Source organism: Eleginops maclovinus, chromosome 3, assembly GCF_036324505.1.
Source record: "Eleginops maclovinus isolate JMC-PN-2008 ecotype Puerto Natales chromosome 3, JC_Emac_rtc_rv5, whole genome shotgun sequence".
Taxonomy (NCBI): domain Eukaryota; kingdom Metazoa; phylum Chordata; class Actinopteri; order Perciformes; family Eleginopidae; genus Eleginops; species Eleginops maclovinus.
The window spans coordinates 19,808,392-19,823,726 of NC_086351.1; the positions used below are offsets into that span (position 1 = coordinate 19,808,392).

At 40.7% G+C, this 15,335-nt stretch overlaps 1 protein-coding gene across 15 annotated transcripts in view; it reads right to left on the bottom strand.

The window, feature by feature from the left end:
* Positions 1–1,034: 1,034 nt before the first annotated feature.
* Positions 1,035–15,335, bottom strand: part of LOC134861332 (plectin-like) — a 133,255-nt gene continuing 118,954 nt past the window's right edge. For 14 of the 15 annotated variants that reach the window (XM_063878455.1, XM_063878454.1, XM_063878452.1 and 11 more), the window contains 4 exons: positions 11,069–14,422; positions 2,290–9,323; positions 1,966–2,079; positions 1,035–1,822 (listed from right to left, as the gene is read on the bottom strand). In XM_063878455.1, coding sequence (XP_063734525.1) covers positions 3,162–9,323; positions 11,069–14,422 — 9,516 coding nt within the window. In that variant the 3' untranslated portion in view covers positions 1,035–1,822; positions 1,966–2,079; positions 2,290–3,161. The remainder of the gene's footprint in view (positions 1,823–1,965; positions 2,080–2,289; positions 9,324–11,068; positions 14,423–15,335) is intronic. The other variant, XM_063878457.1, reaches the window with a different exon arrangement.

Sequence of the window (15,335 nt, forward strand, 5' to 3'; positions counted from 1 at the left end):
GATTCGGATATTTTAAAACCTATGCAGAACATTTTTCCGCGGATATTTTATGGGCAGCTAAAACTGGTAATATATAGGTCAGGCCATCAATAATCCTCCAAATCGTTATAACAGAGATGGACCTCGTGGGTTCATTACGTTATCACTTAAAGGATCAGGTGTTGGACTAAGCATGTGTTTAACCTGAGTTGCCCTCTTTCTTGGGGATGATTGTAGGGTAACACCGCCCTCTTGTGGCCAAATACTGGTTTCTGCAGATAAAAAATGAAGACAAAGAAAGCCACTAGGTTGACTTTGAATTATTTTATCAACAGAGACCTTTTCCCAGAACATTAATGCAACAGCACTTTGGTTTAATTTTGATCAAATTAAATTGACTCTCTGTGCAGTGGTATGGAAGGGTTAGAAGCGAAAAAGGCGAATAGAAGAAACCCTTAACTGTCACACAGAGGGGAACTTTACATTCTGCATTCGACCCATCCTAATGTTAGGAGCAGTGTGCTGCCATATGTATGGCGCCGAGAGAGCAGTTTCGGAACCTTGCTCAGGGACTCCTCGGTAGCAGTTGGTCTTTCGGGTTCCATACGGACTTCACCACCACCGCCCCAGGGGTTAGTATATTGCAGTTGCACCCTCTTAACACATATATCATTTTTGTTTAAATCTGTGTTAGCATAAAACTGGCTGCTTTATAATGGTTTTGCTCCAACAATGTTGTGCTTTAGGTATAAACCAAAGATATTATGTGAATTTCGCATTTAGTTTTCTAGTTTAGCATTAAGGGATGTCAAAATAATTCTTTGTAAATTAATATTTGCATCTCGTCTCTTTTTTTATAAAATATATTTGTGCTCAACATTTTAGGGAGGTGAAGAGAGATGGTACTAATATGATATCAACATTTAATTTTTTTAATCGCTATTGCTGTCAATATGTCACTTGAGACATAATTGAGGCAGCACCACAAAATATATTCTGCTCGTAATAAAAATTGCTTCCGATGCGTGGGTAGTGATGCATGAATGACAAAATGGTCTCTTCAGAGCATATTTATTTACAACAAAGTGTTAATGTTCAAAACTTACAACAGAATCCACTCACCACATCATTCAAATCAAAATATACCCCATAAGAAAAAAACAAACCAGTTAAATTGTTAAAGTGATATACTGTTAAAAGTTTCTAATCATGACAGTTAAATCTGCTGTTCTCCTTATTTTACATTAACATTTTTTCCCAAAAATCCTTTGTGAGGTTAATGAAACATGCAAGGCAAATTCATGATATATATCAAAACTTTTTGAAAACCAAATAAAAAGATTTACAAAGGCAAAACACTTCAGAGATACATAACAGAAATGCAGAAAACTAACAAAGCAAAATGAAGCAAAATGAATCTTGAAGCCCTTTGTTTTGTTTGCAAAGAACATATAAGGCAGAATGTCAACTGAAATAAGTACATTTAATATAATACATTCATTCATGCAATGTGGTGGTGTATCAACCATGTCAATTCTCCAAATATATCCTTTTAGCACTTTGGTAGGGCTGAATTTACAGAGAGATAATAAAAAAATATACCAAGAAGACATAAAATCCAAATTTAAGTACAATAATAAACATGCAGATGTGTTTATGATTTGGGAGTGTTCTCTAAAACATCAGTATATGACAGCAAATATATAACTATTAGTATTTAAGTAATAAATATCTGAAAAATGAAGGTGTTCCAAGAAAGTTATCCCAAGATGGTGTCAGGTTGCCTCAGCTTTCTTCAAATGTGATGTGCAATGGAGAAGAATGGACATACTCAATGGCAGATCTAGAATTTAAAAGAAAAAAAAAACTATGATATAACATAAACTGAATCATGCAGCGAGAAAAACAATATCACTTAAATCAAATTTGAAAACAAATGTTGATTGAACTTATGCAAATGAGATGATGTTAAAGAAAAAGTTGTACCTGTGTGACTGCATGAGGATGTGGATTCACAAATCCATCCAAGTTGATGGGATTGTATGCTTCGGCCAAATGAGTATCTGTGCTCCTATGTTGGATTCTGAGGGACTGAGGCAACTGTCACAAACAAGATGAAAAAAAAACATCAGTCAGAAGGAATGAGAATTTTCAAACAAAATAGTTCACTAGTTACATGTGAATAGTATGTGTGGGTTGGGAGAAATAGCATATATTAATGGGCTAATCTAGGCTCTGAAATGTGATCGAAATCAACTGAAAATATCAGACAACAACACCAACAAAAAGGAAAACAACAAATCAACTTACAAGGAAAAAAAACAACAGGATGCAGGTGTGTATGGGAGAGCAGGATCAACTCTGACATCATCTCGGGATTAACCAGGAACACTTGACTGATGGTACATATAAAGAAACTAAAACTTGGAGTGTTTAAAATAATGGTGTAATAAACAACAAGGTTGCAAAAGTCGACTAAATATAAGAGAATAAGTACAAAATAATCACATTTGTGAAACTTTTTTCTGAATGGCCTGCAATTTGTTTAATTCTGGAATCTTATAAGGGTTGTATTAGTTTAGTGTCTTATTTTGTAGTGTCTCATAGGTGTATTCTACTGGGTATATTCTTATATTACCCAGGTGACATTAAACATAACATCTATACAAACATTCAGAAATGTGAAGGCATCTAGGATTTCTTAGAATCTGTTTAAAACATTATAACTAAGTTGACAAGCAGTATCTCATAAAGTAGGACTGCCAAAAAAGATAAAAAATAGACAAATATCCTTGATTTTCAAAGGAAAACTGGAAAAATATTTCAGTTTGACATACAGTATATATTAGTTTCAAAAAGCACTAGTTTACAACTTTTTGTAGAAGTGTGTAAAATCAACTATACGGTCACTTAAAAATCTGGAACCTAAAAAATATAAACTGACTTGGTAATTGGTACTAGAGAAAAAATATATTTATATATCTAGCAATGCTTGGTAGTTTCTCAATATATGAGGCACATGTTTAGACATCGGTTGAATATGAAAAAATTAATAGCCTCTGCAATTCTTGTTGTGACCACATGCAGGGCAGAATAAATAAACTATATTTTCTTTGTTACTGTAACTATTTTTTTTCCTCTTTAAATGCATCTGTAAAGTGCATTACTACGGGTGGATCTTATCAGAATCTGCGGCTGTAGCCAGTTGAGGAGGATGTGTAGGAAGAAGATGAGAAGCTCATGCTGAGGCCAGAGCCAGCATCGATGCTGCCCCTCCTGGAGCCTGTTCGTGATCCGGTTCTTGAGCCAGTTCGGGAGCCATATGCTGATCCAGGGCCACTGGCATTGTAGGGACTGTAGAGGCCTTTGCTGGATTGTGAGGAGGCCTCCAGAAGTCTTAGGCTGGTTCCTTCCTCAATCATACTTTTGTCCATGGCATCTTTGAAGGATATTTTCAGTTTGGTTTTTGGACATGTTAGATATTTAGAATAAGTACCCACATCTCTCAGTTTCTGGGCAGTGCGGGCATCGATTGAGCCCTTCTTGAGGGATTCATCAAGTGATACTCTGCCCTCGACTTCAGGCTCAATAAGTCCACCAGTAAGATATTGGACTTCAAGGAAGCGCTGCCCAGCCTCATAATACAACCAGCCTTTCTTAAGAGCCTGGGAGGCAGACATCTTTACTTTAGTTCTGGGGTCTTCAAATCCATTGAACGCTTTTTGAGCCAGGTTGAGGCGATCAACCATGATTTTATCCACAAGGCCTTTTTCTGTAGCATCGGTGACTGAGAATCTCTCTCCAGTTGTTGGGTCAATTATTCCTCCTGTGCACGCTTGGGCTTCCAACAGTCTTTGGCCACTAATGTTGTCAAGCAGGCTTCTGTGTATGGCCTCAGTGATAGAGACCTTCTCCAGTGTGTCTATGTCCAATATTCCAGCTACGGGACAAGTCTCCTCTGATGGGTCATTCCATATGATTGCAGGTGGTTTAATTGAGGGTATGGGGCTCATGGGAGAAGAGTAGGTGGACCCAGAAGTGGAACCAAAGGAAGAAGAGCGTGAACGCATGCCTCCAATGTTTCCAGAAAGCATGTCAGCAAATTCTGTGATGGACAGGTTTCCAGATCGGTATGTTTCAAGGGCATTCTGGTCAATGAGGCCACGTGAAAGAGCATCTTCGACATCATACTGTCTCCCCGACCTCCTGTCAATGATAATGGACTTGACAGTACCATCAGAGGAGGTCATTGTGATCTCTTCCCATTCACACTCCTGCTCAGCAAGCTCCAGATAGGTTTGGTGGTCAATGAGCCCCTTCCTGTAGGCCTCATAAACAGTCATTTCTTTGCCAGTCTCAGGGTCTACAATGACAACTCTGCGTTTACGAACTGAAGATTTGGAAGAGGTCTTACTTTCCCGCTTCTTTTCCTTCAAGGGCAGGAGAACCAGGCCAGTGTCGGGATCAGTGACGCACCTCTCCATGAGCTGGAGGTAGGTTAGATTTTCCTCAGTGTTAGGATCAAAGAACCCTTTAGTGTCATCAGATGGATCTGTCAAGATCTCATTCATTTCCTCATCGAAGAAACCACGTTTGTATGCCACCTCAACTGGCAGACGATGACTTTTCTCTGGGTCAATGATTCCACCAGTGGCAATCTGGGCTTCCAGGAGACGGATACCGTGATCTTTCAAAATGAGCCCCTTTTTCATGGCCTGGAACAGGGAGATTGTCTTGCCTGAATAAGGATCTCTATATCCTGTCACTGCACGTTCAGCAGAGAGGAGTTTGTCTTTGAATTCAGGTCCTACAATCCCCATTCTCACTGCTTCAATGACAGTCAGTTTGAGGTTTTTGATTGGGTCAACGACATATCCTGTGGCTGCCTGTGCCTCAAGGAGTTCAAATGCTGTGCCTGGCCTAATCATGTTCTTTTTCATGGCCTGGTAAATTGATAGACGATCCTTTGAGGACTCCAAAAACACACCAGCAATACAGCTTGTGCCCACAAGGTACCTTGATAGTCTAGAGCTAACTTCTTCTACTGTAATCCTTCCTTCATTCAGTGCAGTGACCGTCTCCTCGTCAATGATTTCTGAGCGGATCAGCTCCTCAATTGTAATCTGTTGCCTTATACCACCCAACGTCAGCCTCTTGTCTCCCAGAGAAAGTAGGCGCAACCCACCATCCAACTTGCATCTCTTGAGCAGCTGACCATATGACAATTTTTCGTCAGTGACAGGGTCAACAAATCCTTTAACACTGTCAGTCAGTCTCTCGTTGGTTTCTCTGTTGATATAACCCCTTTGCATGGCAATGTCTGCTGGCAGGTGGAACTGGAATTCAGGGTCAATAATACCACCAGTGGCGGTTTGTGCCTCGAGCATTTTCATTGCATAATCCTCTGGAACAAGATCCTTTTTCATGGCCTGGAAAAGAGAAATGATTTTTCCACTGTACGGATCTTTGTATCCTGTCACTGCTCTCTCAGCTGACAGAAGTTTATCATGTAATTCAGGGCCAACAACACCCTTACGAACAGCTTCATCCACTGTAAGCGTTTCATTCTTAACTGGATCGACAATGAATCCTGTAGCTGCTTGTGCTTCTAGGAGGCTGAGGGCTAGTTCTGGTTTGAGGAATTCTCTCTTCATTGCTTGGTATAAACTTATCTTGGAGCTTGATTCAGTTGTGACACCAGCAACACACCCAGTGCCATACAGATACTGTTTGACATGTGTCAACTCCATTATGTCACGGATGTCCCTCTTACCCTGTTTCAGTAGATTGTATGTCTCTAAGTCAATGATGCGGGCATTGTAGAGCTCCTCAATCGTTATTCTTCGCCTTATTGTCTTGCAAGACAGTGGACCATCATTTCTGATGATCTCTCTCTGCTCCATGATTTCAATGATAATGATGATCATCCGCTCTTTAGTGATTTCACCAGAGCGATATTTATCCATGAGCTTCTGCTTTTCGCTCTCTGGAAGCAAATTTGAGTTCATGATTTCCCAGAGATTCATTGGTTTATCAGCAATACCCTCAATTGGAATGTCAATCTGCGTGCTGGTCAGGTCACTCTGTGTTTGTTCCTCTGTGTATAGGTATGTCTTCTCCACAACAGTAGGAGACTGAGGCTTGGAAAGTGGAAGAATGTTAAGGCCTGTCTCTGGATCTTTGCGGCACTTCTCTTTAAGCTGTCTGTAGGTAGCATTCTCATTGGTTTCTGGGTCTGTGAAAGCCTTGTTTTCTTCAGATGGTTCAGATAAAGTCTTTTCAATTTCTTTGCTGAAGATGTTCTTCTGATATGCAACATCAGTTGGGACACGGTGGCTGTTTACAGGGTCAATGATTCCTCCACTAACCATCTGTGCCTCTATCAGTGGCATGGAATGCTCTTTCGGGATGAGATCTTTTTGCACCGCTTCAAAGAGTGAGATCTTGTTGCCTGTGTATGGATCTTTATAGCCAGTAACAGCCTTTTCTGCAGAGAGAAGTTTTTCATGCAACTCCGGACCAACAAGACCAGCCTTTACTGCCTCATCAACAGTCAGGAACTGATTCTTTACGGGATCTACAATGAAACCAGTGGCAGCCTGGGCCTCAAGAAGAGAAAGACCTGTGTTTTGTCTGAGTAGCTTTTTCTTCATAGCCTGATAAATGCTTATTTTCTCCTGGGTTGGCTCAAGGTAGATTCCAGCAATGCTATCAGAGCCCTGGAGGTATTTATTGACATTGGGATTCTCACTGACTTTTTTAGGTGTGGTTTTGCCTTGTTGTAGGAGGTCAAAGGTTGGTTTGTCAAGGATTTTGGAGTCATACAGAGTGCTAGCTTGGACTGGAGCTCTGAGTCCCTTGAAGGTGGACTGTTCTTGTTTCTTGGACTCTTTCTGCTCTACAATTGTAATGACAATCTTGATTATCTTCTCAATTGTAAGCTTTCCTGACCTAAATTGTCTGAGCAGGTCAAGCCTTTGTTCCTCTGTGAGATATTCAGAGTGGATTATTTCCCAAATTGTCATCTTCCTGCCCTTAAATGGTCCATAATCAAGCTCCACAGTTGCCTGAGTCATAGCCTCCTTTGTCTGGGTATCAGTGTATGTCGACTCATCCTTTGCATTAATTGCTTCGTCAGAAAGAGGCAGAAGCTGGAAACCAGTTTTCTTGTCAGTGACACATCTCTTGAAGAGCTGTGAGTATGTGACATTTTCTTTTTTGTTGGGGTCAAAGAAGCACTTTGTTTCATCAGTAGGGCTGTTGAGAATTTGTTTCATTTCATCATCAAAATAATTTCTCTTGCAGGCCACATCATGAGGAATGTGATGGCTCTTTACTGGATCAATTATGCCACCGGTGGTCATTTGGGCATCGAGCAGTCTGATTCCTTGTTCTTTAGGAATTAAATCTTTTTTCATTGCTTGGAACAAAGATATAGTCTTGCCAGTATAAGGATCTTTGTAACCTGTAACAGCACGTTCAGCAGACAGGAGTTTTTCGTGCAGCTCCGGACCAACGACACCTGCTTTGACAGCTTCATCCACAGTGTACTTCTGATTATTCACAGGGTCAACTACATAGCCTGTTCCCGCTTGGGCTTCAAGCATATTCAAGGCAGGCCCTGCCCTCATCATGTCTTTCTTCATAGCTTGATAGAAGGACATTGTCTCCTTGGATGAGTCAATAACTACACCTGCAATGCAGTTTGTACCCTTCAGTGCTTTGTGGACGGGCTCCATTTCCGACACCTCTTTGACTGTTTTATTGCCCTTGTGCAACTTGTTGAAGAGGTCTTTATCAAGGATTTTAGAGTCCAGGAGATCAGTTGCAGGAACAGGTGCTCTCAGACCATCAAAGTTAATCTCATTCTTCTTCTCTTTTTCCTCTGCCACAGTAATCACAATCTTTATGATTTTTTCGATTGTGATTTTGCCTGTCTTGTACTGACGGAGAAGGTCCTTCTTCTGATCCTCAGTGAAGTACTCAGAATTGATAATTTCCCAAATGGTGACAGTCTTTCCCTTGAATCGACCAAATGGCATGGACACAGTTGTTTTGCTGAACATATCCTTGGTCTCCTCCTCAGTGTATATACTCGAGCATTGAGCAGCTTTGTCTGTGATTGGCAGGAATAGCAAACCGGTGTCAGGGTCAGTGGTGCATCTCGTCATCAGCTCAGAATATGTCAAAGGTTCCTGAGTGCTGGGGTCAAAGTATCCCTTTGTGTCATCTGAAGGATTTGCCATAATCTTGTTCATTTCATCATCATATTGTCCCTGTTTGTAGGCTGTTTGGTTGGGTACACGGTGACTATTTATAGGGTCGACAATGCCACCGGTTGCAAGCTGAGCCTCAAGGACTCTGATAGCATGATCATGTTCTAGCAAACCCTTCTTCATAGCTTCAAAGACAGAGATCTTTCCACCGGTGTATGGATCTTTGTAACCAACAACTGCCCTCTCAGCAGAAAGCATTTTGTTGTGCAGTTCAGGGCCAATCAACCCTTCCTTGACAGCCTCATTGACAGAAAGTTTCTGGTTCTTAATAGGGTCTAACATGTAGCCTGTGGCTGCTTGGGCTTCAAGAAGGATCATCGCTGTGCCTGGAGTAATCTTCTTCTCTTGTGATGCTTGATAGATGGACATTTTTTGATTAGATGGTGTCAGAACTCCGGCAATACAGTCCTTTCCTTTAAGAATTAGTTTGAGTTTTTCAGTCTGACCAAGCTCTTGCACAGTGGCTTTGCCTTTTTTTAGCTTGTCAAACTCCTTCTTGGATAAAAGTCCGACATCAAGAAGTCTGCTTGCAGGTACTTTATCACGGATGCCATCAAAAGACAGGGGATCTGGTTTCTTCTCCACACTGTCTACTACATCGCCTGCATTTTGGCCATTGTAAACATTCTTTGTTGTCACAACTGTTGTTGCACTGATGACTTCAGTGATTTTGTCTTTCTGTGCTTCCTCAAGCTGCTGCAGCTGGTCGCGCAATTTTTTGTTCTCTTCTGCAAGAATCTTTTCCTGCTCTAGTCTCTTCTTCTCCAGTTCTTGCATTTCTTTTTGCTTATTGAGCATCTCTCTTTCAGCCTCTTTTTGTTTACTGAGGGCCTCATCCATGGTAGCATGGAGTTTCTTCTTCTCCTCATCCATAAGTTTCCTCTGGCGTTCCTGTTCATCTTCAAGAGCTTTGGCCTTTTTGGCTTCTTCTTCATACTGGCTCTCCAGCCTCTTTTTCTCATCTTCAATAAGCTTCTCTTTCTTCAAAAGCATCTCCTTTTCTGTCAGGAATGTCTGCTGGAGCACTGTCTTCTCGTGTTCGATTTGTTTCTGCTGTGCATCAGCCATCTGATAAAATAAAAAGTAGAAAACACAAGTTACAACAGGTATATAGGTGAGACAAATATTCTGGTATATTTTCTTTACCTACATTTTTTATTATGTGTATGTAATTTGTAATGCATACAATATTACACTGCACTCTGCTTATGCATATTGAGATCAAAATAATTCCTGAGGGATGTAATATTTATGTTTTTTCTTCGGTTTTTCTATGGAATGTAGTCAAAATTAGATTGTGCTTTTTTCGGGTGTACTTTTCTCTTGCATCCTTGATTCTGGAAAATTAGGGATAAGCAATGTTGTTTCGGTTTTGTCTTTTTTGTATTAGGCAAACAATATGTAAATACATCTAAGAGAATGACTTTTTCCAACTAACTAACCAAAAATAAAGGGTCACAATCCATTTACTAAAAATCCCTTTGAATTGAATGGCTTGCCTATAATACAAAAAGTCTGCATGGACACCATTTGGAAATTATAAAAACCATGATTTAGTTGATTTGCTACTACTTGAAGTGGACATTGTAAAGTCTTTTAATGTATCTGCAAAAAGTATCTGTTCAAAATAATATTTTTCTATTTGTGTGTTGGTGGCCGTGGTTATCAAGAGGTCAAACTTGCTGAAATACATCAATGCAGTGCATATAAAAAGAAACAAGCAACGTATTCATTTATTTAGTTGAAACCATAATTTAAACAATTTGAGATGTATTATCGTCAATTTATTTTAATAGGCAGGCTAATAATAAGTTAAAGTCTAAAACTATGTTAGCATTAATAGCTACATCACACAATCACAAATTAGAATAACATTTAAAAAGATGTGAATGAATTTTAACTTGTTTTTAACCTCCACTGATGGATTGCCAACTTCAATAACTTCATAAGCCACCCCAAGTGTGTCCCAAGCACTTTTTAATGTCATACGTGAGTTTGGTGTTTTCTATATTTGGACTTTACTATATATATATTTTTTTGTTGGGAAAAAAGTGAACATTTGTTCCTAATATGCTTTTGTTAGCATATTAGGAATATCAATAATGCTATAGTTGTAGTATTAAAATATAAAAAAAAAAATATGAAAATATCTTTTAATTTTGGTAACAATGAATCTGCATTTGGCTGGTTCTCAACCTTTGGAATGTATTTGATTTGATTGATTTGATGTATTGCATCAGTATACATTTAGTTGCACTTGACGGCAAGTGAAAACTGCTAAAGGGTGTGTTTAAATGTTTTTCTTTTTAATTCAAGATTTGTCAACCATCTGTAATACATGCAGTTCAACATTCTTTCCAAACTCATCGATCACTGGCATAAATCTTCCTAGATGTCGGGGGGTTCTAGTAAATAGTTTGGTGTGTCTTTCAATGCAAGGCTAGCTTTAAAATCACGCTTCCGTAGACATTTTCTACTAAATTGTTCATGGGAAATCATAATTTTAGTCTTTACAATCTGACTTCAAATGTTCTCATTTATTTCGGAATTGGGTTTCGAAACTGAAAGTAATAACATGGAACATGTCTCAAAAAATGAGGAAACATGCCGGGATATGAGGGGACATTCAGAATGTGATTTGCATGAGCACAGTGCACTGTAAACAAATATAAATCATATTTATAATCAAAGGTTTCATGATTAGTATGATCGGAGAAAGGTATAGAGGAAATTAAAAGAAAGAAGTGTGTTAGTTTTAAGATAGAGTTAACAATGACATAAGCTGCTCTGTTATGCCATTTTTGACACAATACCTCTTTAGATTTATTTTGAAGTTCTTCTGCCTCCTTTTTCAGTCTAGCCTTCTCCGTCTCTAGGTTTGCGATTGCGTTGCGTAAATCGGCAGCCTCTTTGCTGGTATTAAGTCTCTCTACTTCGAGTTGTGCCACTACGGTCGTTTTGTCTTTGGTGGCTATCTCAGTCTCATGAAGACGAGTAGCAATGTTATCAGCTTGTTTCTTGAATTTCTTAGCCTCCTCTTCAGCTTTGGCCTGAGCTACGCTGAGCTGAGAAACCTGAAGTTTGAGTTTTTCGGCCTCTGCTACGATCTCCAGTTGCCGTTTTCTCTCTGCTTCAAGGGACTTCTGGTATTCCTCCATTTCCTCATCCAGACGCTTTTGCATGAGTTGCTTATCCTCCAGCAGCTTTTGTGCCTGCTCCTGAGCCAAGTCCTTTTGTCTTTGGAGCAGCTCTGCCTCAGCTTTAAGTCTAGATGCCTCCTGTATGGCCTGCATTTTCTCTTTGAGCATTTTATCGGCAAGAGCTCGTTGCTGAACAAGGTCCTCCTCTGCAACCTGTCTCAAGCGAGCAGCCTCTTGGGATTCTATGCTAAGCCTAGCAGCATCCTTTGCGAGCCTTTTCATATTTTCAGCCTCCTCGGCAAGTAATTGCTGTGCCTTATCTTTGTCTTTCTTGATGAGGAGTTGATTTTCCTTCTCTATCTTGAGTTTCACTTTGAGAAGCTCCTCCATCTGAACCTTGACTTTGAACAGCTCCTCCTCCACCTGGCCCCTTTGTTTGACGGCATCGTCAACCTCATCCTTCAAGCGCTGCAGCTCATCATCCAGGAGATCTTTCTGTTTGTCAGTATCGTCAAGCTTGAGTTTAACCTTTGTGAGCTCTTGCTCCACTTGGAACTTCTGTTTCAGTGTTTGCTCTGCAAGTTTTTTGTGCTTTGCCATTTCCGCATCGGCTTTCTTCTTCTGCTCAAGTGCTGAATTTTCAGCTTGTGCACGTTTCGCAGCTTCAAATTCAGCCTCCTTTCTTAACCTCTCTGCATCCTCTTGAGCTTTGGCTTGGATAGCAGCTTCTTTCTCAGCTGCTGCCTTTTGAGATTCTGCTTCCTCTGCTTGTTTGCGGAGGAGAGCTGCCTCCCTTTCTGCCTTCTCCTTAGCAGCCTCTGCCTCTTTGGCAAGCTTCTTGGCTTTTTCGTACTCTTCCTGGAGTTTCTTATGCATCATGCTATCCTCCTTCTGTTGGGCAAGGACACTTTGCACTTGTTGTTCAGCTGTACTGCATTTCAGTGCTGCTTGTTGGGCAGCAACAATCTGTATTTCAGCTTCAGAGTCGGCCTGGTCTTTCTGCTTTCTGGCTTCTTCAGCCTTCTTCTTCAGACGATCAAGCTCATCTTGGGCGATTTTGCGTTGTCGGGCAGCCTCTTCCTCTGCGGCTGTGATCTTCTTAACCTTTTCCTCCGCTTCCCTTCGCCGCTTCTCCTCTTCCATGGCAAGCTTCCTTTGTTTCTCTGCCTCCTCCTCTGCTCTTAGTTTGCTTTGTTGAGTTTCCTCTGCGATGTTCTTCAGTTTATTCAGTTCTAGTTCCAGATCAAGTTTTCCAGATGAAGCCTTCTCAAAATTGAGCTTGAGAATTCTGATTTCTTCTTCGACGATGCGTCTCTGTTTCAGTGTGTCATCCACCATTGCCTTTTGTCTTTCCATTTCAGCCTGAGATGATTTTTTGAGTTGGATGATCTTTTCTTCAATCTCTTTCTTGTGCTGGTTGGCCTCGTCTTCGAGAGCTTTCCTCTGGTAAGCCTCATCCTCAGCTGCCCGCCGGAGTCTCTCATTTTCTGCTTCCTTTTCTTTCAAGGCAATTTCAGCTTCCGTCTTCAAACGAGTGGCATCGCTGATTGCAGCAAGCTTCTCTTTGAGAATCCTCTCAGCCTCTGCTCTCTGACGGGCTGCCTCTTCCTCAGCAATTTGCCTCTGATGCTTGGCTTCTTCTGCAATGGCCCTTAGCTTGCCTGCTTCCTCAGCAACGTCCCTCATTTTGGAGGCTTCGGCATCAAGAAGTAACTTGCTCTTCTCCGTGTTGGACATGGTTTCCTTTTCAGCCTTGGACTTAAGCTGAATGAGTATTTCCATTTCACTCCTCATTTTGGCAAGTTCATCCTCCAGCTGTTTTCTTTGTTGTTGCGCTGCAATTACTTCATTCTTCAGGCGATAAAGTTCATCTTCAAGAAGCGATCTCTGCTGTTCTGCATTGTCAAATTCGGCCCTAAGGCGAATCAGTTCCTGTTCGGCAGTGAGTTTCTGCTGAGCTGTGCTGTCTGCAACCTTCCTCTGCCTCTCAAGCTCTTTCTCGGCCATCTCTTTTTGCTTAAGGGCTGATTCTTCAGCTTTGGCTCTCTTTTTTGCCTCACGTTCAGCCTCCTCCTTTTGTTTCTCAGCCTCTTCCTGAGCAAGGCTCTTTTTGTGAGCTTCTTCCTCAGCCTGCAGCCTTAGACGGAGGGCCTCGTTAGCTTTTTGCCTCCACTTATCAAGCTCTTTTTCTGCCTCTTCTCTGGCTTTTAATGCATCTTCCTGTTGTTTCTTGAGATGTGCCGCTTCTTGTTGCAGCATCAGGACAGCGCCATGCTCTTGTTTGAGCGATTCTTCCAGCTTCGAGGTCTTTTCCACAAAGGATTTTTGTGTGCTCTGGAGTTCTGCTGATGCACTCTTCTCCGCTGCCACGTGAGCAATCTTGATTTGTCTCTCTTTCTCAATCTGGGCTTGCTTCACTTTCCGTTCAGCCTCTTCTGCCTGCATCTTGAGGTTTTCAAGGTCTTCCAGAGCTTTTTGCTTTTGCTTAGCAGCTTCTTTTTCTGCCTCAGATTTGCGTTTGAGTTCTTCCTCTGCCGTGTGCTTTTTCTGCGTCTCTTCAATGACTTGTTTGTGGAGTTTCTCAGCTTCTTCCTGAGCAGCCTTTCTGAGTCTCTCAGCTTCGGCTGCTTTTTCACGAAGCTGCTTGAGCTCAGATTCTGCTGTAGACTTTTGTTTTACAGTTGTCTCAAGTTGAATCCTGATAATGTGGATTTCCTCCTCGATCTTGGTCCTGCTTTGAAGAGCATCATCCACAAGTTGACTTTTGTCCTTGATCTGCTGCTCTGAGAGGTTTTTCAGCTCAAGAAGTTCCAGCTCGATGTTTTTCTTTTGGTTTTCTGCATCTAAGGCAGCAACCTCTCTCTTGCTAACCTCTTGCTTCATCTGGTGCTTTAGTTCATCAGCTTCTTTCTCAGCTTTGGCAATGGCCTTTGCGTGAGCTTCGGCTAACTTCTTCTGTTTGTCTAACTCGGCCTGCAGATCGGCCATTTTTTTCTGCTCTTCCGCTTTGAGTTTCTTTGCAGCTTTCTGCATTAGTGGAAGCAAATGGTAAAGAAAGGATTACAATCAAGCATGACATGTTACAAGGTAGCACTTTACATTAACTAGCTCAAAGCAGTGTGGATTCAAGTTGTGATTAATACAGTAATCACAGCCTAATCACACTGGAATATGAGCAATTTAATGCACTGTATTACCCTGGCAATGTTAATGTTAATGTTAGCTCAAACATCATTCAAAGATCAATCAATAGAGTCAAATTAGATGCACATTCATCAAGGTAATGTTAAATTCACGATGCGATCAAAATAATTCATGACAAGACAATTTGGGAAAAGGATGGATGATGAGAATGATTCAATTAATGTATGGGAACAAAATATCACTTCACAACACAGCAAGAAAATCATATGGCATGCAACTGTAGCTGTAGCACTAACTTTGAATAACTGCCTCAAATTTGATATTCCAATAAAATCTTATATGTCTACAATTTACCTATAATATAATCAAACTGATTAAAGAAATATGTTTTTGTATATTCAAATATTCATCATTTAAGAGTCTCAAATAGTCTTATTTGTATGTTCACACATGTCCTGTATGAATCATGATCATCCCATGCACTGGGGGTTCTTTAAATCACTTTTACCATGAAAATGAATGGAAAAGAATGTGTAGGACAACAAGCTCAGGTGTCACTTTAAAGGGGAAACCAGAGGTGAAAGAAGCACAGTAAGGTGCGGTGAAGAGAATATGACTACATAGTTTAGGTAAGGAAGTGCATATTATAAAAGAAATGATTTATACTTTGCAGTGGAAGCAGAAATAACCAATACGACAAGAAAGCCAAAATGCAGTTTGAAAGAGACACAGAGGTTAGGATGAAAGGAAATGAAGACTACACGCTACGGTAGAAACACTTTGAATAATTTACCTT